Source organism: Notamacropus eugenii, chromosome 4 (assembly GCF_028372415.1).
Source record: "Notamacropus eugenii isolate mMacEug1 chromosome 4, mMacEug1.pri_v2, whole genome shotgun sequence".
Taxonomy (NCBI): Eukaryota; Metazoa; Chordata; class Mammalia; order Diprotodontia; family Macropodidae; genus Notamacropus; species Notamacropus eugenii.
The window spans coordinates 168,384,403-168,409,454 of NC_092875.1; the positions used below are offsets into that span (position 1 = coordinate 168,384,403).

The 25,052-nt window shown below is 35.4% G+C and overlaps 1 protein-coding gene across 11 annotated transcripts in view; it reads right to left on the reverse strand.

Annotated features, from left to right (window-relative positions):
* Positions 1-25,052, reverse strand: part of WWP1 (WW domain containing E3 ubiquitin protein ligase 1) — a 148,422-nt gene that overhangs the window by 43,110 nt on the left and 80,260 nt on the right. For 10 of the 11 annotated variants that reach the window (XM_072603633.1, XM_072603638.1, XM_072603634.1 and 7 more), the window contains 6 exons: positions 20,620-20,757; positions 20,456-20,522; positions 18,745-18,929; positions 11,223-11,562; positions 6,157-6,252; positions 3,264-3,438 (listed from right to left, as the gene is read on the reverse strand). In XM_072603633.1, coding sequence (XP_072459734.1) covers positions 3,264-3,438; positions 6,157-6,252; positions 11,223-11,562; positions 18,745-18,929; positions 20,456-20,522; positions 20,620-20,757 — 1,001 coding nt within the window. The remainder of the gene's footprint in view (positions 1-3,263; positions 3,439-6,156; positions 6,253-11,222; positions 11,563-18,744; positions 18,930-20,455; positions 20,523-20,619; positions 20,758-25,052) is intronic. The other variant, XM_072603642.1, reaches the window with a different exon arrangement.

The following is a 25,052-nucleotide window of genomic DNA, read 5'->3' on the forward strand; positions in this document are numbered from 1 at the left end:
GTTCAACGTGAGGGGAAGACAAGATCACAGATTCAGTGCTGGAAATAAACCTAAGAAGAGGACATCTGGTCTAGACCTCCCTCACTTTACAAGTGATGAGGTCTGCAGATGATAAATGATCACAAAGACCAACGACTCAAATTCTGACTTCAGATCCAGTGTTTTCTCCTGCTCTATTGCATTCAATGTAATTACAAATATATTTATGTAATAAAGTCAATCCGAAGAGAAGCACAATGCAGTTTTCTTTTGGTGACACTCAGTCCCTTCTCCAAGAAACCTTTCCCAATCGCCTTTAATGTTATGACTTTTCCTGTCACCTCTTGGCTTGTTTATATCTGTTGTTTGTATGTTGTCTCTCCCATTAGACTGTGAGTGCCTCCAGAGCAGGAAATGAGGTTTTAGGCCTTTCTTTGTTACCTCAGCACTCAAGCATGTCTGGTACACAGCAGAAGCTGAATAAATGCTCTAAAGAAGGGAACAGGCCATTGCACTGTTTCTCTTCCACCATGCTCCCTATCTGGAACTTGAGGCCCTTGTTTATTTTTTAATAAGTGAGTACAACTCTCATGAAGAACAGGATCTGTTCCTATTAAACCAACTATTTCCTGAGACTCTGAGTCTGAGATCAGAAGGGATTGTTTAACTCAGTTTCCTCATCTATAAAAATGAGCTGGAGAAGGAAATGGCAAATCACTCCAATATCTTTGACAAGAAAACCTTACATGGGATCATGAAGAGTCAGAGAAGATTGAAACAACTGAACAAATACCTTGGTTCCCCTGCAAATTAAAAGCCAGTTGCTATGACAGAGGGCCATTAGATACTTTCTGCTACAGAAATGAGATCTAACTGCCTAGAACCTTCAAAGTAGTTTCTCTCTTCATTCTTCCCTCATCTTTTAAGTTGACCTAGGAATTAATCCTTTCCCCAATTCTGAGTCCTGCAGTTTTTCAATTCACTTCCTACACCCAAGCTATCATGCTCCTTTGTTTTCCTGAGATTTGGCTGCCAGAAGTCACAGAATCACAGTTCTGAAAAAGATCTTAAAATTATCCAGTTGAATCCCCTCCTTCTATGGACCAATCAACCACACAAGTATGGATGTGTTAAGTGCCTTCTACATATCAGGCAACAGTGATAAAAATTCCAAGTAAAATAGACTCTGCCTTCAAGTTTACATTCTAACAGATATATGTACACAGACACATGTATAAAACAAAGACAAAGGAGATAAAAAGTAACCTTGTAGGGGATGGTACTAGCAATTCGGATACCAAGAAAAGCCAATACACAAAGTGTTGCTTAAGCTGAGAAAAAAGAAAAAGAGATTTCAAGAAGTGGACGTGAGGAGTGACAGCATTCTTGGCATGGGGGAAAAGTCAGTACAAAGTTATGGAGAAGAATATGCTGTACATGATGAACAGTAAGATGGGAGAGTTCATACAAAGAAGTAATGTGCAACAAAGCTGGAAAGATAGGTCCAGGTTATGAAGAACTTTAGATATCAAGCAGAGGAGTTTACATTTAATCTTAGAGATAAGAAGAAGTTGCTACAGTTTGGTGAGCATGGAGATGATGACCATGGTTCAAAACTGTACTGTAGGAAAATCACTTTGGTAGCTGGGGTTGTGGGAGAGATATGAGGAGAGAACAGTTGGGAGGCTACTTCAATAGTTCAGGCAAGAGATAAAGAGAAACTGAACATGGCTGGAGGCTGTGTAAGTGAAAAGGACTGATACAAGATGTGAAAAAGTCTTGCCAGAAGTTAACAGAACAAAACAAGTGATAAAAGGGGATAAGACTGGATTAATGGCATTTAGTCCAGCCATGCTTTTGTCAAAATATCTGACATTTCTATAAAGTTTTAAAAAGTTTTATATAAACCATTTGACATAAATTTTTTCAAATGAACCCAACAAAAAGACTGTGAAGTAGGTGCATTAGGAATTATTAATGCTCATTTTACAATGGGAGAACTGAGGCTTTGGATAATTAAAAGTAGCTAATGAGGAAGCGTGAGAGATATAATTCAAACCCAACTCTTTCTAAATTCCAGTATTTTATCTATTCTATTATATTGACTCATAAACCATGCTATCTGTGACTCCCTGAATAGTCTTGGTTCCAGAACTCTGTACTTTGATAGGCCACTAAGCAAAATGAAACCAAGACCTAATTCTAGAAAAACTGCCTCCAGCTCCTGTCCATGTAAGTCCTGTCAGACAAAGATGTTGTTTATTAGTATCTAGAATGGATATCAAAGTAACAAAGTTATCAACATGAATGGAAGGAAAAAAATTTTTTTTAACAGTAAACAAAGTCAAAGATAGCAGGAACCTTATGTGGCTTCTTAAAGGTCACAGAGAAAATACAATTTGGGTAGCTTATCAATCTAGTTATATTACTGAAGGGCTTATTTTAAGATTTTGTTCTTTATATGTTTATTTGATGGTTTGTCCTTGGTGTTTACTAAGTTTTAAATTCATGCTTCTTTAAAATGTGTTAGATTAACTGTTCCTTAAGACGTTTCCTGTAGGACCATGTTTCTTTACTTGCTGCATACGTAATAGGGTCAGCTATTTACACATTAATAATAGAGGAAATATTTATTCTCACACTAATATAAGTTCCACTGGTAATAATAGAGGAAATAGTTATTCTCACACTAATATAAGTTCCCGGTTTTTATGCAGTACAACAACAATAATTTTCTAAACGGCATTCTACTGAACCCAGAGTTAACATACCTGTGACAATGCATTACCATTACTAGAAAAAAAATATGCCCGTATGAGGAAACAAGATTATTTTTGTATTGTAAAGGACAGATACAAGATAAAAGAACTTATTTTTACAACAAAGAAAAATACTCCAAATACCCTTTAGGGACCATAATTTATTCAAACAAAATAAATATGGTTAGTAGTAAAGGCCACCCACATTTCTAAACAAGCACTTTTTGTGTACACACCTCTCTCACTCTCTCTCTCTCACACACACACACACACACACACACACACACACACACACACACACACACTCTCTCTCTCTCTCTCTCTCACACACACTCTCTCTCTCTCTCTCTCTCTCTCTCACTCTCACACTGACCAGAAATTGAAGTACCTAAAATAAGGATTATAATTCAATTAGTTATTATTTACTAAAAATATCAAACATCTAGTAGGTTTACTAAGGAGAAAACATTACACTGAAGAAAACAAAACACCTGGGAAAATGTTATTTTATAATATTCTAATTACCGAATAGAGGTATCGTTGGTTAAATTGTTGCATAGCTCCTTGAAGCTGGTTACGCTGAGACTTCCATTGTTCAAAGTTTCTGACTGATTCCATTGTAGGTCTCTGCCATGTTGTTGTTCTGGTGTTATGGTCCACATAATAAACTCTTCCACGATCATCAACTCTTCTTTCCCAACTTGCCCCCAAAACAAAACAAAAAAGCCCCAAACCCCCCATAACATGAGAAACAAAATCCTTTATTCTTAAAATTTTTGTGGCTTATGTTGCACTTAAAGCATTTAAATTCAAGCTAAAGCCTTAAAGAATTAATGAAACACATAATTTCCAAAATTATGTATCCCTCAGAAAAACTGGTAAAGATTAACCTGATACTTGTAATGAGACCTTGCTTATCTTGTGCCATCATTATTATTAAAATGGTTTGCTTACTAGGTATGTATAAGGATTTTCTAAGACATCACAACTCACTACTTCTAGTGCTACTTTGATTTAATCATTATTTTATTTTCACAAATCAAAAAAGATAATAAGGATATCCTGAGCAACTACTGTGCTATATATAGAAAGTTCTACCTTACTTAAAGAGATACAGTTTTAAAAATAAGTCAACTATCAATATATAATTCAACTATGCTTTGTAAATTTCACACATTTGAAAATCCACAGTCATAAAGAAAATTTTTCTAGCCTAAAAAAAGGTAGAGTTACAGAATAATTTTGTTCAATAATCTTTCAAATGTATTTACTCTAAGCAGGTACTGGGGGCATAAGACAAACAAAATAAAACTAAATGACAGAATAAAGCGTGTCTATAAGAAAAAACTAACAGAATTATTTCAACAACAAATCAAAATTTAGATTAACTTATGCACATTATACTATAGGAGCAACAAGATATTACCAATTTAATCTTTCCTCCTCAAACTGAAGAAGAATAAAATGACTGTCTAAATATACAAATGGTCAAAAAAAAAAATGCTGGAGAACAAAGGTGTCAACCTCTCAGTCCATAAATCTCACAGGTGGCTCAAACTGGATTAAAAAGTAATTGAGAAATGTTTAACAAAATAAATAAATGTTAATCTGTGGTATTCTAAGTCAATATGGCAAGTGAGGAACACACTTCTATTTGAGTTTGACACCACTGCTGAAGAAAATTGTAACATGTCAGACTGAAAGTAGATTCCCAAAAAGAAAGTAAAGTAACCTTTTGAGACAAGTATCACATCAGGGACTTACTATGCTCATATTTCAAATCTTTCTTGATGTCATCTCTGTGTGACCCTGGGACAATTCATTTTATCTTTCCTGGACTCAATTTCTTCATCTGCAAAATTGTGGGTTGGACTAGATCAAAGATTCTAAAGTGCCTTCCAAATTTAAATTTATGAACCCTAAGACCATTTTTCTCGATATGCTAGGCTCTCACAAAACCCAGTAGTGCTCTGCCGTTTAATGACTTCTTGTGACATAATCTCAATAATCAGGGGACATAGTAATATTCACTAAAGAGCCTAATTCTAAGGGGAAAAAAAATAACCTAATAAAAGAAAATGGGGAGGTGTCATTCATACATTATTCACCCATATCTCTTTGCAATCCCTCAACAATTCTGAGCTCTTAGTCTATGTGATGTTTTGTACTTGCAATTATTTGGAAGTTTAGGCAGTTTTGTTTTAGATAAGAAGGGTACTCAAGAAAGAAAAGATTTAAAGGAAAATGCCATCTGAGGTCAAGAAAACAGACCAGCTTTTCTTTCATTAATATTGTAAACAACAACCAGTCAACTGACTTCCTTAGAGCATGAGCATTATGTGGTCTAGAAAAAAAGACTGCATGAGATTTTTGGTAATCAGCATGGGCAAAAGCATTGTTTCTATAGGCCATCTGCCAGGGTAATATAATTATTCTTTTAAACAAATATTTGAATGCCTCCCAAGAAAGAAATTTAGCTAGATGCTATGAAAGATACAAAAATGAACTTTCATGTGAGTGAGGAAGAGGAGACAGGCGTACAATTAGACAAAATACAGGAGAATACATGATAAATATCACAAATTCAACCATATGAATCCTACAATAGGATTTAGGAAGAAAGAGATGGCATTTTCCTCGTGGCAGGGGTTCTTAACTTCTTTATGTCATGAAACCTACCTTTGACAGTCTGGTAAAGCTTATGGGAACTTTCTCAGTTTGTTTTTAATGCACAAAATTAAATATACGAGATTACAAAGGAAACCAATTACTGAAATATGGTTAACAAAATTTAGACATGGAAGAGACTTCAACCCATCATTTCACAAATGAGGAAACTGGCTCTGAGAAGTCTAACCTCCTCTATATCACAAAGGAATTAAGTGGAAAAGTTAGGATTTGAACCTAAGTCTGTTAAATCTAAATCCTACGCTCTTTCATGATAGAGGGAGCGGGTAAGCTGAGTACTGAAAAGAATTCTATGTATAAGGCATAGCATGAAAAAACTATGGCAAAGAAGCACAAGGTAAGTTTGGAATATGAGCAGACTGTTTGGGTGGAGTAAAATTAGAGGAGGAATTAAGATGGAAAGGTGTGGCTCAGATAATGGATGGTCTTGAATATAAAATCAAGGAGTTTGGGCTATTATCAATTTAAAGTAACCAGGACAGCACTCCTTTAAAAATATTTGAAAAATGCTGTTTTTAAAAGAAAGATTTCCTAATGTTCAATCTCAGAAAAACCTTAGAAATGATTTAGTTTGTCTTGAAACTTAAACGAGTTCATCCTACACACTGGGTTATTAATGATGTCTTATAGGTAGAGTAAAAAGTAAAAAAAAAAAAAAAAAGTGATTATATAAAATGTGAATATCCAAGTGATTAAACACCACTAAAAATATAAAAAGGATCTACATTACCCCGGTGGTAAAGGCTGTGGTCTCTCCCATGTTGTAGTTCGTGTGTTATGATCAACATAATAGGTCCTATCATGAGGATCTTTTCTCTGTTCCCACCTTTAAATAAGAGAAAACAGCTAAGACATTAAGAAAACATCTTCTTGTAATATAATTGACACAAAAAATATTTACCTAAAAGAATTAACAGTACAAATGATCTGCCAAAAAAAACCTAAACATTTTATTTATATTTTTTCTTCTAAATTCCCCAATTATGGCTCATTCTTAAATATTTCTTTTCCATTAATAATGTCACCTTTCTTTTTATAGAATTTATATATCATCTCATTTGTGAAGAGGGACTGCAAGTACCATTATCTCCATTTCACAGTAAGGGAAATAGATGCTCAGTTTGATTTAAGAGACTTCCCCAATGGAACACTGGGTTCAGTATTTAAACTCAGAACTTTGAATCAAAATTCAATGCCCTATGCAAAACTGAACATTAAGAGAATTCAAAATAATACAGAAATGATGAGATTTAATCAAATGCTTAAGAACCCTCATGTCAAACCTGGCAGCTGGCTGAATTTCAACCACTAAGCACCAAAAGATTATGCTGTCCTTTAAACCTGGAGCTGAAAAATCTGACACTGATTTAAATGCCTTTAAGCAGCAATAATCTAAAATGTCACAAGATGGGGGTGCTGCTCCATGAAAATTCATTCCCCTGAATGTATAGCAGTGTGGATATCACCATCACTCTTTTTCAATCTTTCTCTGAGTGCCAGAACTTGCATTTTGAATTTTCTCCCATTCCCCTTTCATTGTACCATAAACTCACATATCTATTAGAGTCAGAAATCATCTTCATGCTGAAGGGCGGAAGAGGCCCACAGAGATGAGGCTTGGCTAAGGTCACCAGAGCTGCTTCTTGGAACTACTTTATATTTTGCTATATTACAATGACTCCATCAATTTTTTATGTTGGTAACAATTAGTAACTAAACATTTATTAAATGCCTACTGTGGATACAAGCCCTGGAGATACAAAAAAGAGGTAAAAACACAGTCTCTGCTCTAAAGGAAATTAAAATTTAATGGGGTCAGCAACAAAGAAACAAACCAAACAAATGATACACAAGATAAAAAAGAAATAATTAACAGAGAAGGCATTAGAGTTAAGAGAAGTTGAGGCAGGCTTTCAATAAAGATGAGATATGAGACGGGAATTAAAAAACGCCAGGAAGATCAGTAGTGAGCATGGAGGAGGAACAACATTCCAAGCACGAGGGAAATCCAGAGACTGCCTAGAGCCAATAGGTGAAATGTCTTGTTCATGTAACAGCCAAAAAGCCAGTATCACTGAATTAGAGTACATGTCAGAGAGTAAGTTATAAGACTTACGTAGAAGGAAATGTAGGAGGGGCTAGGTTATGACGGGCTTTGAATGCCAAACAGAGCATTTTGTATTTGATTGTAGAATCAATACAGGGTCAATAAAGTTTAGGAAGAAAAGGGGTGATGTCATGACTGGACTTCTGCTTGAAGAAAATCACACTAAAAAGCATCCTTTTCCATTATTATCTCCTACCACACTATACATAAATAAACTGTTCTCTGAACATTTGGATTTTATAAATTGAAAAAGAAGAAAAAGAGACCCAAAGGAGAAAGGTAAAGAATGGGTTATAGAAAATAAGGAGATGGCAATAATAGATAGTCAAGGCAACAGAGGGAACAAATTTTCTCTCATGCCTAGTATTTCATTAATTTCAGTCAGTGCAGGCCAAACAATGACTATTAGGAACAACAGAAAATGGTGGTCAAAAAAAAAGGAAAATTAATTCCTTAAAAGTTATTTCCATAGTATTTTGATAGGTCTTATTTAAAAAATAAAAATAAATGGAAAAAGTTTAAAAGATATTTCATTTTGTAACCATTTTTCTCAGGAATGAAAATATTTCATATATCAAGAGGCCAGACATAAAAAGTTACAATTATTAATATTTTTAAAATTCCTATTCTAAAAATCTAACACCATATATCTAACAAAACAGTAAACACCTAAAATTCTGTCCAGTCAAGTTTATAATATCATAGGTTTGACATTTTCAATAGACTGTGGTTTAGCCTTTTCAGTTTCTGCTGAGTCATTTTAGGCATGTCTAACTTTTCGTATCCCCATCTTTCTTGGTGAAGATACTGGGGTGGTTTGCAACTTCCTTCTCCAGCTCATTTTACAGATGAGAAAACTGAGGCAAACAGGCTTAAATGACTTGCCAAGGATCACATAGTTAGCGCCTGAGACCACATTTGAACTCCAGGCACCTTAGCCACTGGGCCACCTAGTAGCTCCTGGTTTAGCCTTAGATTTTTATTCATACTTCACTCCCAATCTGCTTTTGTATTTCTTTAGTTAAATATTTTGCTTTGGCTGCATTTTCAAATATATGTGAGTGACTCATTAGTTGAGCAGTATCCAATTTCACTTTCTACTGAAAATTAAGCACTCTCTTCTTCTAACCAGTTATATATAGCTTTCTCCTGAATTTTCACCAAGTTAGTCACTCTTTTGACAAAGGCTTTTAGAATTCAAGGTTGTGAACCCATGTTGTGATGAGGCACTGAAATAGGATTTTACTGAAGTATATTTTTAAAAATTCTAGTTCTTTCTAATCTTATTTTGTTTATGCTCATAATTTCATTATCCTAGATGTAGAAAAGATTCATGCTTTATTCAGAATGACAGTTTGTGGGACAATATTATAGACATTCTGCCTCATTACTGATTGAAATAAACATCATTATAAGGGGAAGAGATTTCCACAGACATACACTGTTAGGTTGCCACAAGAAAGAGGGGATGGGGGAAGTGAGGAGAAGGTGGGATAAGTATTTAGGCTCTGAAAACCTGAGATAATTGGAAGAAACGTAAAATTATAAACAGGAGGAACTAGTTATAATGGGATGAGGTTGGAGTGGTTTTAGCTGACCAGCCAGGGTTATAAGACCTAAAATGGACTTTGTTAACAATATATTAATGGTATTACTGCAAAACAACATTTGCTAATGAAACATTTTGCAGGGTATGCTATTTTTCACTTGGAATGTGACGAAATTCATTATCAAATAATGGTAGAAAATGAAATAGAAGAAAAAACAGCATCTGGCGCCTACATACTGAGGCACCTACATACTATCCAATAATTTATAAACTTTTAAGTTATAAATTAAAGCCCAAAACAGAATCCATTCTTTATAACCTGAAACTCTAGGTAATTTTTATAATAGAAGATATTACCTATTAGTCAGGAAGTATAATGTCTATGTCTATTACTTAGGTGGCAAGAGGATCAATTTGGGGGTATATTAAAATGAGGATTTCTTCTGGTGGTGGGTTGTACTAAACGATCACTGAGGTCCCTTTTAAACTGTCAAACTCTGGGATTCTGTGATATAATAAGTAACAAATGAAACACGACTGATAACAAAAGTTAGGGGATCTACAATAAAACTCTGAACTAATCAGAGTTGCGGTTTTAGGTAAATCACTTCACCTCTTTGGGTCTAATCTATAAATGAAATGGTTGGACTAGAACTCCAAAGTAAGAAGGGATATCAGAGGACTTCTATACCCATCTTTACACATAACATAAATCTTATCTATAACACTCTTATTAAATCAGTCATCTACCCTCACCTTGAAAACCTCCAAAGTCATAGAACTCACCTTCTAAAACATTCCATTTTTGGATTTCTAATTGTTTGGAACTTTTTCACTTTGTTCAACTGAAATCTGCCTCCCTTATAAGTCGTATTTTCTAGCCCAAGCAACACATTTTATACAACTTTTAAAATGTCTAAATTGATCTGTTATAACTCTAATATTCTCTAAGAAGCTTTTATAAGAAACGAGAACCTATAATAAAAAATTATATTGCCTGCCTAGTTGTATTAGAATAAAGAATATATATTAGATAAAGAATATACTTAAAATGAGGAATAAAGTAAAATTTCTGAGAGATAAAGGCTTGAAATTTGGAAATACTGCTACTATAGTCATCTCATATAAACAGCTCAAAAGGACAACACTTTAGTTTTTCGACAAGTAATTATTAAAAGAAGTCAATGAGGAAGCAGAATTTACTTTGCAGATAACTCTTGGGACATATTCCATACCACTATCTATAAAGTACGAAGATACGAACTATCTGGTAAAATTTCCAACAACAGTATGTTCTGATTAGTTTAGTCTTAGACTTAATTGAGAGTTAGAGTTTTAATTTCTGATGAAAACAGTATGTTCCTAAAAAGTATTTTTCCACTATATTTGGTATAGTATAGTAAATATGAATGAATTTTTCTTCGCCAATTGAGTTTTTTTCCATGGTTCCAGCTCATTTGGAACTTAAATTTTCACTATAAGGGAATGTAGACCTAAAAGTTGTACCATAGGTTGACACTTCTCAAATGAATCCTAAGTAATTGCTACTTCTGTTGTGATTTAACTTCAAATATCTAATATAGTTAGAAAGCCTGTTAAAAGTCCAAATTTTTCTTTTCTTCTAAACTTTTCTTCTAAATTGGCTAACTATATTTTGGTATTAAATAAACTAGGATTAAAAGAATTACACTAATGTAAAATAGAGGATTTATAAATGACAAAAACATCATCTCTAATACAACAGCACTATATCCAAGGCATTAACATATCCAGAATAAATTGCTTCTAGCCATTATTTTTTATCATTAACTTATAAAAGTTCTTAGGAGTCATAAAACTATAGTCTTTTTGGTACCTTTATTCTCAAGATTCTCTTTTGCCAAAATATTACCCTTAAAACACTTTATCTTTATGAAAAGGCCTACCAGATAAATCTGATTGTAGTCTGTTTAATACCATATATTTCAACTGTACAACTGAGTCAACAACTGCTTAGATTTAAAAGTAATTATTCAATTGAATAATAAAGTCTGGATCAAATTAGTTAGAATCCATGCTTTAAATATGTAAAGTGGTATAAATACTTGATGCTTACATCAAACATCATCACATGCATTACTATCAAAAATATCTGACATACCCTGGTGGCAAAGGTTCTACGATGGAATTTCCAGGCTGTTGCCTTATAGGTTCTTCAGGTACATTAGAAGATTGTCTAGGTTTGGCAGCTTCAATAGCAGAACTATTTTTTAAGTTGGAAGCAGAGTCTACAGTATTTAAAGCTTCATGTACCACTTCTGCACTGGCTGAAGCAAAGTAAGCACTATTTTCAGAGCACTCAGGAATTTCTTGAGTTACAGGATCTGTAGAAGTAGTAGTATTAGTGCAATCAGTAGATATGGGAGTTTCTTCAGATCCTATTACAGTCCGAAGAGCAGGGGTGTTATCAACTGCTGCAGATGAAGACGATTCTCCATTAACTGTAAAGCAAAAATTAAAAAATCTCAATCAAGCAAAGACAGTGCAAAAGTGCTTTAAGTCAAATACTACCTCTTATCAAATACTCAATTTATGCTATATATTGTACTAAGTAACAAGGAGGAATGCATGTACATATAAAACAATGATCATCTCTTCAAACACGCACATCTTAGGGAAAAATAATAACTATTGGAACATTTAAGCAGCATATAATTGTCCAGAAATTGAGAAAGCACAATTTTGGACTTTAAAAAATTTGAAGTTAGGTATCAGTTTACAAAAATAGTAACATGAAGGTTTTTCACCGGAGGGAGGGACCAAATATTTTGATTATAACCTATGAAACCTATCTTTTTTCCTCTCTTCCCTTACAGCTGACAGCAAACATTAAAGGAATGGTATTGCCCTGCCTCCCCAATGTAGTGTCAGAGGAGCTGGGTTTGGTAGCATTATCTAGAGGGATCCTTGATATGACCTCTAGGGAAGCAATCTCAATCTAGAGCATATATCTATTATCCTTCCAGGCTCCTTGACCTCTTATGACACCATAACTGGCCTTCTTACACATAATGCTTCTTGTGCTGAACCGAGGTCTTTTTGTAGCCTGACCCTATTGTTTTCTGGAAGTCCACTAACTTATGTTGTAAGCCATTTATTCTCCTTCCAATTTTTTTCCTTAAAGAATTCCAATTTCATTAACAACACCACCACCTTGTTTTTTTCCTTTTAGCAATTCTCAAGGGTCTTTTTGGCCAAGTCACTCTTTTCTCTGAAACTCTGTAAGTTAAGTTCTTTCTTCTGGGTTTCCCTTAGTCCCCAGAATTTCTTCATTATATTTAACATTTTCTTAAACTTGTTATTATTTCCAAGGTGGCACAATGGATAGAGTGCTAGACCTGATTTCAAATCAGGTTTTAGACACTTACTGGCTCTATGATTCTGGGCAAGTCACTTAATCTATTTACCTAAGTTTCCTTATGTATAAAATGGAGATAATAATAACATGTATCTTCCATGTTGTGAGGATGAGATAATATTTGTAAAGAATTTCATAAACTCTAAAGCACTACATAAATGCTAGCTACCATTATTTATGGATTAGAAATTTGTGTTATGGCAAGTCTCTGCCCCTTCCCAGGCACAGAGAAAGGAAGAGAGCAGCAATTAGCATGGGGTGACCTAAAGGCTTCAGCAGCAGTAGGAAACAATGAGAGATACAGATACAGGTCAATTTAGAGTCCAGGGAGTCTGGGACTGGACAACAGGATGAGACACCATCACAGAACTCTTACCAAAAGTAATATCTAATCTTAGCCACTGAGCTCAAGTATAAGAAAGTAAAGTGTAATACAAGCAACATTCACAATCCAGAAACTCTCAGGTAGAGAAATGAGTAAAAAGAAGAAAACACTAAATATAGTGAAGAAAATACCTTGGAATAAGAAAAACCCAGGGCGTAAACCCAGAAGAAGAGCAGAAGTGGAGAACAAGTTCAAATAGTTAAATGGAAAAAGAATGTCCTGGATACAAATATATCTGTAAGAAATGAAACAGATACAAAATGGAATAGTAAGGAATGAAAGAATGGCAAAAAAAATTAATACCTTAGAACAGAAAGTGGGAAACCTTACGCAGGAACTGAAGCCAAACAGAAAACTATTCTGAGACAACTGAAATTTTAAAACAAAACTAAAAGATGAAAAGATAGAAAATACAAACTATTAAAAAAAAAGATATGGAAAACAAGTAGAAGGAAAATCTAGGAGTCACAGGACTACCTGAAAATCAAAACCAGTCAGCCCTCCCCAAACAACTGGATACTCTATTTCCAAAAGGCTAGAACTGAGAAAACACTTTGAAATGCAAGAGTAAAGAAAACAAACTAAAGTACAGATATTGGATGAGTAGGAAGAGCCTAAGATAGGCTAATTGAAACAAGAGTCCACGCAGAACCCTAAAGTATTCAAGATCAGTCATTAAGTCAAAAAGCATTTATTAAGAATCAGTTTATGTGTCTGGTATTATACTAACAGGTGGGGGGTAGGGGGGCAGGATAGAGAGAAAGGCAAAAGACAGTTTCTGCCCTCAAGGAGCTCCCAATCTAATGGAAGAGACAACAAGCCAACGAGTACTATACAAACTGTATACATAATAAATAGGAAATAATTAGAAGAGGGATGGCACCAGAACTAAAGATGGGAAATTCTTCTTGAAGAAAGTAGGATTTTATTTAAGGCTTGAAGGAAGCCAGAAAAGCTGGTTGTCAGAGATGAGGAAGGAAAGCATCCCAGGCACTGAGGACAACAACTGAAAATGCTCAGAACTGAGACAGAGATAGAATGTATTGTCTGTGAAATACCAAGGGGGACAGCATCACTGGACTGAAGAATACGTGGGGAGTAAGAAGGAGTGGGAGGCAGGGTACAGGACGGGGGAGAGGGTAGGTGACAAGGGAATAATTTATGAAACTGATGAATGCAATTGACCTCAGAGCTGTGAATTAATTTCCGGGGGAGATGGAAACCAGTTAAAAAAGAATGTAGAAGGCAGACATCAGAAGGGACTACCAGACTTTAAACCCAAGTAACACAAGACTGGAGCAGGCCCAAACTGGTTTCCCCAGCTATACTAGAACACCAAGCCTGCTGTTCCTATTGCATATCACCCCATCTCTGCCCAGCCTCCCCAGGCCTTCTCTACGGATTTCCAGTTGTTATGCAAAACAACGTATGTAGCAGCTTTATCAGACTGTACCACACTCAATCCTCACAGAAATGTATTTAACCCTGCCCTCCTCAGGCACTTCAGTATAGTGGTGCTGTGCAGTGATATCAAATTGCAATTCCTTTGCCTCCATTAAAGACCTGTTTTTACTACTTTGGTAGTAGTCTTTATTTCAGGTTTACAAAAGACTCAGAATGCTAAACAGGATTTTTTTTATTTGATCGTGGAGGCAACAGGGAGTCACTACAGTTTACTGAGTAGAGGGGTTACATGGTCAGACTTGTTCTTTAGGAGAATCATTTTGGTGGTTGAATGGAAGATGACCTGGAATATGGAGAGACTTATGAAAGGCACACCAACCAGCAGGTTATTGCAAGCAGTGATGAGGGCCAGAACCAAAGTGATGGCAATAACAAAAGAGAGAAGGGGGCATATTCAAAAGATGCCGTAAAGGTGAAATCTTGGCAAAGGGTTTTCTTGGCCAAGAGATTAGACATGGGTTTGTGGAGTGGTGGCTGAAAGACAATAAGTTAAGAATGATATCTAGGCTATAAGCCTGAAGGGCTTGGGAGGATGGTAGCAGCCTATACCAGAGCTTCCTAAACTATGAGTCTTGATCCCATATGGGATCTGAAGGGCTCTTGAGTGGAAAAAGTTTAAGAAGCCCTAAACTAGACAGTAATATGGAAGTTGGTCTATGTGTGGTGGGGGGAGGTATGAGGTGGGGGAAGAGAGAATAGGTTAGAGGTAATAAATGAGAAGAAAAGATGAGCTCAGTTTTGGACATATTCAGTTAAAGATGTGTATTGGACATACAGTTAGAAATATGTGAAAGGCACTTGAAAATGTGAGAAATAAGCATAGAAGTTAAGGATGGATAGGTACAACTGAGAAGTCAAACAGAAACATGAGGCAGTTCTCTTAGAACCTCCTTTTACAGAGCCAATTAAATTTGTTAGGGATATGCTTTTAGGTAGCTGAGATGGAGAGTTATTTGAAACTGACTTATAAAGATAAATTCCCCTTGCAGCCAGCTCAGAGATGGAGATTGGCAAGAGAAGGGGTAGAGTTCCTAAAGGAAATGGTTTGATAGATTGGATTTATTCCTGTTCTATCACTCTCCTAGCCAAGGCCTGTCATATATTCTGCATATCTCAGGGGCAATTAGAAGCTCTCTTCTGGGTTAAGCCCCACCAGATTGACTTCAGATCTCAGCTTTGGGTCTCCCCCACCACACAATCATGCATGTGTGGGCTGATAAACTGTTGGAACCAGAGAAGGATGCTGGGACATTTGCTGCTTAAGCAAAAACTGCTTTCAGTGTAAATATACATTCGGCAAATCAGAGAAATTACAGAGCTCCAGGACACCTTGCTAAGTAGGCAAAGAAGGTTGATATCATCCCCAAGCATGAGATTTGAATGTGTCTCCTAAAAGGTTTATAATAAAGTACTTAATGGCAAACGACTCCAGTATCTTTGCCAAGAAAACCCGAAATGGGGTCACAAAGAATAGGACACAACTGAAAAATGACTGAACAACAACTATAACTATACTTATAAAACTGAACCAGAAAATTAAGCACTGGGCACTTGGTACATAAAAATGGAGTGTTTTTGAACATAGTTCTGGATAATCCCCTCTGGTTCTTCCTTACTCTTTCCCCAGCAAAGAGCTAGCTGCCTTAGCCTTAAGGTCCTTATTCCCTGAGAGGCTTCATATACCTTGGAGAAGTAGGTTAGGTCCTCCTAAATTGGTAGACTTCCCTTCATTCTGGGTGATTCAGGGAACTCTTCCCAGAAAAGGCTTAGGGGACCAATGGGTAGTATTGTTGGGAGGTATGTAATTTTCTTAGCAAGAGGTGAAACCTGCTACATAATTATGGTTAAGTGTGTTTTTACCAGGAAGAGGGGAGACCTAAGTTGACTTGGTGGTAATTCTAAATCACTGGATGAAAGTAAGGGAGAGTCTTTAGTTAGCACTGTGGAAGAATGAGATAGCCCTTCCACAGAGGCCTCTAAGGGAGCAAAGAATTTGTCCTTCTCTTAATGTAGCTCTTAAGGAGGGAAAGGTTTAGTGGGGGGCAGCACAGGGAGAGCTTTGGTATCAACTTGGAATCCAAAATAAGTTGCATGCAAGAAGTTTATGACCTTTTAGTCATTTTACTACAAACGATTCTGATACGGTGCAAGAAAACAATTGTCAATTATGTCTGAAGTATCCATGCAGAGGCCCTTGTACTCCTCAAGCTGCTCGAGCTCATTGTTACGATTTTATATCAGGAGAAGAAATCATCTGTACTGTGGCTCTGATGTTTCTTGGTGCTGCTCTGGTTCATCATCACCGCTTTGCATTAGGACACCCTGTGTGAACTTCAAAGATGTGGCATAATCCACCACGTGGACTAAACCATAGGATTTTGAGTCTCAGAATTTCCAAACGGGAGGAGGAAAGAGCTAGACTCCACATTTTTGTTTTGTTCTTTCCCTTGTGACAGAAGAGTTGTCTAGTCATTTAAATGATGTGCTGTCCTTTAAAACAAAACTTAAACTTTTTCCCTCTTTCACACTGGCATGGCATTGGCCTGAGGCATGGCATGCTTTGTATTCAGAACCAAGGCTGTAGTGAAGTTGCCTTATGTAACAAGGGCACTGCCAGAAACACCTCTGATTCACTACAAATTTTATTTTTAATTAATTTTTGGTCATTGTGTGTTGAGAAACTTTTTACTGCTGTCAAATTTTGGCTGCAACCCACAGTTTAAGAAGTGCCATGTTAGAAGATTATTAGGACTTTGCCATTAAGGGGTGGTATGTGGTAGGACTAGCAGCTTCCTAAAAAAGTTTCTCTGAAGTCCCCAAGATAGTTTCCTACCTCCATGAAACCTGATTGACCCCAGTTTGCCTGATACATTTTCCTGGTCTGGAGACATGAAAGGTCACAGCTGTGTGTAGCTGGCATTGCTCAGATTTGGAAGCAGAAATGGGAAAAGTACTATAGACAGCACTGAGAGAGACCTAAAGGTCATGTGTTTTTATTTTGTCTCATTCTACTTTTTTTTCCCCAGGACAGGAGGACTATATACTATGATGAGAAACATAAAAGGTAGTGGGAAGAGAAGATTACACTCATCCAAGATTCTCAATTAAAACAAGTATCTGAAAGTTGTAGAAGACTGAGGGGGCACAGCACTGCTGGACAAGTAAAATTTGATCTTCTCAAACATGACAGCTCACTTCTCAAACATTTGTAACATCTTTCAGAGTTGTTCCAAATAACCTCAGATGTTAAAATGATGTTTACTAACACAAAATGAGATCTACCAAACTGATTTTGTCAGGACTGGAAAATCCCTCTAGTGATACAGACTACCATCTTCAATTGAGTAGATAAGTCTTACGGAATTGCCTAAGAGAAAAAGAGGTTAATGATTTTCCCAGTCATATCTTGTATCAAGATTCAGGATTTAAAATCAGGTCTTCCCCATTTCATCTCTACTACCCTAGCTACTATGTCATGGTTGTCTCTACATGCATGCCTGCTTGAAGGACTCTCTCTATATGTGTGTATGAATATGAAAATATATCTTGAGAAAAAGGTAACTATACAAATATTGCAAGAGTTTTCATTTTTAAGATGAATAGCAACTTCTAAATCATTTGGTAACACCCAAGTATTCCATTCAGAATTTTCACAAAAGTTATACCACTTTGATCTTCATCCAAAACACACTTTTCCTAATTCACATTCAAGAAATATTTTTTTAAAAAAATTCTTATTAAAAGTTTTTTTTTTTCTGGCCTAGCTACTCACATCACACAATACGGCCCTCTACTACTTTTCATTCTAAGAGTATGAGAGTATCAAAAAACTTCTGGATTAATTAGCCTTCTCAATATATCTCAAGAAGTTAATCAAAACTTAAAACCTTTTTTTATGAGAAAAAATTTGAAACTCACAAGCAAAAGACTTAAATATTCTTATAATCAAGAAAAACCTCAAATATAAAGAATCTTCTTTTAACGTTTTTTGGTAAGGACCTATAATTTCATCATTGTAGGGATCTTTTGGTGAGAAAACTACTACTACCAGTGCAGATCAACAGCTGTTCTGCAATTTAAAATTTTAGAGAGCTTGCCTGGGAGAATTAAGTGACTGGCCCAGAGTCACACAGTTACTATATATCAGGATTTAAACACAGAATTCCTTACTCAATTGCAAGCTTTTTATCCACTATAACACAAAGCCTCCCTAAGAGATTTACAAAGAGAGCAAAACATTTAAGTAACATGAGAAAACTTAAATAACTCAATTTTCCTTCAGTATTTTTAAACTCCAAACTCTTATATAAATGATACTAAGCAAATATTGTAAAGTCAAGAAACCAATAGATAAAGTAAAAATTGAACTTCACAGATTTTCATTAAGACCATCTTTCAATGTTTTTCCTTTCTTACCAGTGTTATTGGCAGACTGAGATGTAAGTGGTTTAGAAGCTGGTGTATTTTTAGGTCTGGTTGCAACGTGAGAAGGAGATGAGGGTGTGCTGTCTCCATTAAGTACATGTATACAGAATGAATTTTGCACTACTGAGTTGGTAGGTGTATGGTTATCTATTCCATTAGCAACTTCAATGGCAGATCTTTAAAGAAAAAAATTGCATTACACAAATAAAAGAACCTGACATAAGAACCATAAGGTGTAAGATATCTTAAAAGGATATTTAGATTCAAAATTCTTTTGTCTTAAAACACAGACATAAAATAACAAAAATTTATCCTGCAACACAAATTCAATTTTTCAGCAAGAAAAGTAGCAAATATGAGTATTAGCAATTCTAACATTTAGATATCACAATGCAAAATAATATGTAGAACATGCATTTCTCCCAAAACTCACAAAAGCATATCAACTTAATGAGTTGTAGAAAAGGACATGAATATAAACTTTTCCCATTATCTATATCTTTATGAAAAATGACATCAATATTGAATCCTTTTAAAATATGCTAGTAAGAAAACTAGAAATTAAATCAACAAATATTTACTGAGAAAGCACTATGAATTAAAAAACACTGGCAGAAACTTAAACAACAAAAACTCTGATTTCCACAACAGGTCAAATAATGTACTAAAGAATTATAAAAGTTGGCACATGTTAGCTCAAATTAACACACTGAAATAGCGTAAATGCTAGATATTTGTCTAACAAGAGAAACCATACCTCGTTATGGGATGCCTTTTATATTTCAACAAAGAAAATCCTTAAGTCCTAAATTAGCTTATACCAAATCTAGTAAAGATAATGAATTTCAGCAAAGTGACATTTAAGGACTCTCTGTTTATTATGAACAACTTTAAATATTCATAGTACCACCAGAATAAACTGTTACATAAGGTGAATAACTTTTTTCCATTTTGATTTGTTTTGCAGTCTTGCTTTGATTTTCTCAACACTGAGCATCATCATAAATAAGGTAAATATTTTCATTAGATAATATCTCATTTTTTTAATACTAACTTTTCAGGCTTATACACAGGATATTAGAACTATTTATAACTAGGTAGTTCAAAAAATATAAGAATTCCTTCATGGGCTACTTTAAAAAATTAACAAGTCAATTCAAAATTTACATATTCTTATATTTCTAGGCTTTAGTTACACTAAATTATATCTTTTAGAGTCTTTCATATTGGTAAAATTATCCTAGACCAGGAGGTCTTAACCTGGGGTTCCAAGATCTTATTTTTAAAAAATACTTTGATAATTGCATTTCAATACAATTGGTTTCATTTGTAATCCTATTTATGCTATTTTATGTCATTAAAAACATTATTCTGAGGAAGGATCCATGACACAGAAATGGTTAAGAATTCTTGTGAGAAATTCTTCAGAGCATGGGCCCCAAATATTTCAGACAGCAACAAAAGATCCATTTTTTCTCTAATATTCAGAACTAAATTGTATTTATTAAAAATCTAACACATGCCTAAAGTGACTAAGGAATATTTTCATAAGAAAAAAAGTTACTATTTTCTTGGGAAATACTGAATTATATTTGGATAGGAAACCTTTAACTGTATAGGCATAAAAATTAAATTTAAAAAGTTTCAAATATTGAAAATGTGCTTCTCACTGGCACAAATATTAAAATTAAATATTTCTAACCTGGTTGCAGTCCTTGCTGAAGTTTCTCTGTTTTCATACATGGCATCACCATTCTGCTGTACTTCTACTAAATAATAAAAAACAAATAAAAATATGGCTTTTTTCTCCCTCAACGAAATCACATATATTGTTTATTTATTTAAAAGCCATATAAATTCGCTTACTGGCTGCTGCTGAAGGGCAATTTGTTACTGCTTCTTGCTCAACCACCAATCCATCAAGTACCACTGTCAGTTCACCAGTTTGTACTATTCCACTCTTGTTTTCCAAGGAGAGTTTTAATTGTTCTTTCACTCTTTCCACTACAAACAAAAAACAAAAACAAAAAAACCCCACCATTCAAATTTAGCTTTTAACACAAAATGACATTTTTAATAAAAATGAGGTTTCTAATAAACCACAACCCCATTAGTATTATAATACATTTCCTAATATAACTATTCTATGAAAAAAAACAAAAAAATTTTAAACTTTTCTAAATCTACACACACACACACACACACACACACACACACACAACATACCCACATGAGCGCAAAACTTTCCCCCCAGCAAGATCCAACTTTCCACTTACTAGCTAAAAATCACTGGCCAACCCTCTCTCAATCTCAATCATTCCATTATTTCCATCTTTAATCTCTCTATTCATCAGATTTATCCCTGTAGTATATAAGCAAGTTAATGAGCAGGCAGCATGTGGAAGACCAAGAAAGAACATATGTAAGAGCAAAGGTTTCTGATACCAATAAACTGCACACAGGCTCTTTTGAAGTGAAATTCTTTCAAAGTGTCAACTAGTTCTGAGGATTGAGATCAAGTTCATGAACTTGATACTTATCATGTGTATACAATACTCCAGTTAACAAGAGTTCTTCCCTTTCTTTACCTCCAATGAGTTAGGAACCAAATGTGTAAACTTAATTTTACTTGGTTACCAAGGACCACCATTACTTATTGTGCCAAGTAAAAGCCATTAGTTTCCAAAAGCAAACTATAATTAACAATTCACTAATGGAGATCTCCAAGTAGCTTCAATTACACAACTTCTTCCTCTGTCCTGGTAAGAGCGTGAATAGACACTGTTTTCAACCATTATCACTATTCTAACTTTTTTCTTTTTTTCTTGAGGAATCTTCATTTGCTTTCTTTAGTCTTAGAAAATAGAACATTTTCCAAAAGTAGAACCCTATGGGAAGGAGGTAAAGAAATACTAAAAAAATTCAGAACTGCAATGACTCTTTAACTATGAACAGTCATTGAAAATTCTGTTTCTCAAAGATGCTAACAGCATATTCCAAAATGATAGGAATAGCTATAGTGTGATATTACATTACATTATATCACATATGAGCAATAGCAAATGGAATGAAGCATGGTATGATGAAAACAATAATAGCAGTTTACATTTCTATTGCAATTTAAAGCCAAAGGCTTTACAAATATTAATTCAACTGCCCTTTTGCAGTTGCAACCAGCCCTTTAAGTGAATTAATTCAGTGTGAAGAGACAGAATTTGAACCCAGGTCTCTTCTCTGACTCCAATTTTAGCTCTCCATTCTCCTTCTCTGGAACTGAACTGAAAGTCAAGAGATTTGACTTTTGGTCTTAGTTGATGATCTGTATGACTGAGTAATTTGAGACTCTCAGGGCCTTATTTTCAAGTTATAAATCAAAAAAGGTTTAAAAAAGATTTCTCTCAAAGGCACCTTCCCATATTGAAAATCCTATGAATCAATATAATAGTGAAACATAAAACAAAGGCATAGTCCAGAGAAATACAAGTAAGAGGTTCTTACACATGGTTTTTCAGTTACAATAGTTAATTAGTATAAGCTATTATTTGACACAACTATGAACTCTCTGTATCGATGGCATTCTCTCCTTATGCAACAAAGATTCTCTTCCCCTTGTCACCCATCATCTTGGGTTTGAACTTCCTACCTTAACAGTAACTAATTCACAGACACTCAGCACTTCCCCACTATGATTTCTAAAGAAGGACACCTCACATTTATTGACACTAAGACTTACAAAGTTGTTTTACCTACATTACCACATCTGAATCACACAATAACTTAGTGAGAGGTTAGTATTATTCCTTGCATTTTACACAAGGAAACAGACTCAGGGAGATTAAATTAAAGGTTGTTGGTGGTCCCTTAGATAATACAGCATTTGAAAACAGGCTTTTTGCTTCCAAGTCCAGTTTTCTTTTTGTTGCACTGCTATACTGCCTCTCAAGGCATAATCTACTCTACTAAATTAATGAACAGCTATAAGTCTGCTAGAAAAAACTACCCACATACTTCTTGCATAAAACTGTATGCAAGAGAAAGGTTAGGGATGGTTAGGAAGAAGTTAGCCCTAAGGAAAGGCTAACAGGGAAGACATTATTTTGGGACACACAAAGGTCTCCATCAAATAACAACAAACATAACTATTCTCCCTGTAGAAAAGACTAGATATTTAAAATAAACTTAAATTAAATTTAACATGGTGAGCAGAGCAAAGATGGTGGCGTGATAGGAGGCAATATATTGAAGTTCCTCTCCACTCCTAACAGATCTAGACAATGCACCAGCCTGAAACCTGATGGGAAAATGCAGAAAAGGTCACAGGTAATCTTTTATCCAGCCTAGCTTAGTACAGGGAGACAGTTAGGAAAGACTTGGGACACTGGTCACAGGGGTTGGCCATGGTTCATGGAACACTAGAGATACAAGGCTGAAGTTATACACCAGGGGAAAAGGAGGTCTAAGACCCATACTGAAACATCCCCAGACCCACACAGGTGCATTACGATAAAGAGAAATACCAATTGGAAGCTTTGTTATCTACTACCCAGTCTTGGGTCATAGCTGCAAGACAGAGTAAGAAAGGGACCTGTACACGGTCATGGCATTCCACTACAGGGAGGCCCTGTGTGGTGTACAGAGAAGCAAGGAAGTTCAAAGGCCAGGAGCAGTGATGTGATTCAGACTTCTTCAAGTGCAAAGCAAGGTTTCACTTCCAAAGTCTAGCCTATAGAGGGAATAACCAGGGTAGAATCCCAGGCTGAAGAGAAGCCTACAATTCTGCCTGATCTAAGCCAAAGAGTTTTTCAGCTGGCTGATGAGGTGAGGTCCAGCTGCAGTCTACTCTTACTCAGACTGAAACCCAGGTCAGGATTTTGCAGAGCTCAGACCAAGAAGTGCAACCATCAGACCTTGCCCTGGATCAGACCACTTGAAAAGTGTTAAAAGCTTGCAGGTCCCCAGCCAGTCCCAGACATATGGGAATAACACAACACTCAACACCCCCAGAAAGCTGAAATAGGACCAGCCAAAACCATCCATCCAGAAGAATGGGGGGATGGGGAATGGGAGAGAAAGAGAACCCCGCCATAATGAGGCATTATGATAGCATGGAAAAACCAAGACACACAAAAGCATAAGAAAATGACTCCAAAACATCTGTAAGCATTGCCTCTACGAAAGGCATGGCCTAGATACAAATTCAACTAGAATTTCTGGAAAAATTGAAGCCAAGTGTTTTAAGAATTTTTTAAAAATATTTTAAAGAAATTCAGTGAGAATATTTGAGGAAAAAAATGCAACACAAAGGAGAACTAAGGAAGGAGGAATTGGAAAGGGAATTAACAGTTTAGCAAAAGAAGTGCCAAATCCTGCCCAAGCATCAAACTCCCTGAAAATTAAAATGGAACAAGCAGAAGCCAATAACTTCATGTGGAAAAAAATAAACATTAAAGCAAAGTCAAAAGGCTGGAAAAAAAAAAACCAAAAGAAAAGTAGCTGACCTGGAAAATAGTGAGAAATAAAAATTATGCATCATTGAACTATATCTGAATGTCATGATCAAAACAAAACAAAAAACCTAAACTTATTTCAAAAACTCTTAAAAATTCAACTGTCAAGATCTCTTAGAACTAGAGGGCAAAGTAAAAATAGAATCAATCAGTCACCTTTTGAAAAAAAACTCAAAATGAAAACTGCTAAAAACAAAATAGAAGAAATCCATAAATTTCAAGTCAAAGAAAAAATACTTTAAGTAGCCAGAAAGTAAGAATTCAAGTACCAAGGAGGCACACTCAGGATCACCCATGATTTAATAGCTACCACTATAAAGCAGTGGAGATTTAAGAAAATGATATTCCAGAAGGCATAAGCCCAAGAGTAACACCCACCAAAACTGAGTAGGTGAGAGGAAGGGATTATGCATTTATTAAGTACCTACTCTGCCCCAGAAACTGTGCTAAGCACTTCACAATTGTTATTCCACTTGATTTCCACAACAACCCTGGGAGGTAGGTACTAATATGATCCCTATTTTACTGTTGAAGAATCTGAGGCAAATGGAGGTTAAGTGACTTGCCAAGGGTCACAAAGCTAGTAAGTGCCTAAAGAGGTCTTCCTGACTCCAGGTCCAGTACTCTATCCATTGTATTACCTAGTCACCTCTTGTACCCCCATCCCCTGCTTGCTCATATCTCCATCAAAAAAAAAAAAAAGAGGACAAATGAGGGATGCTGTTAGAGAATTTAAATTATTTGGCAAATTTATGAGATGGATAAGTAATTTTTAAATTCACTTTTTAAAAA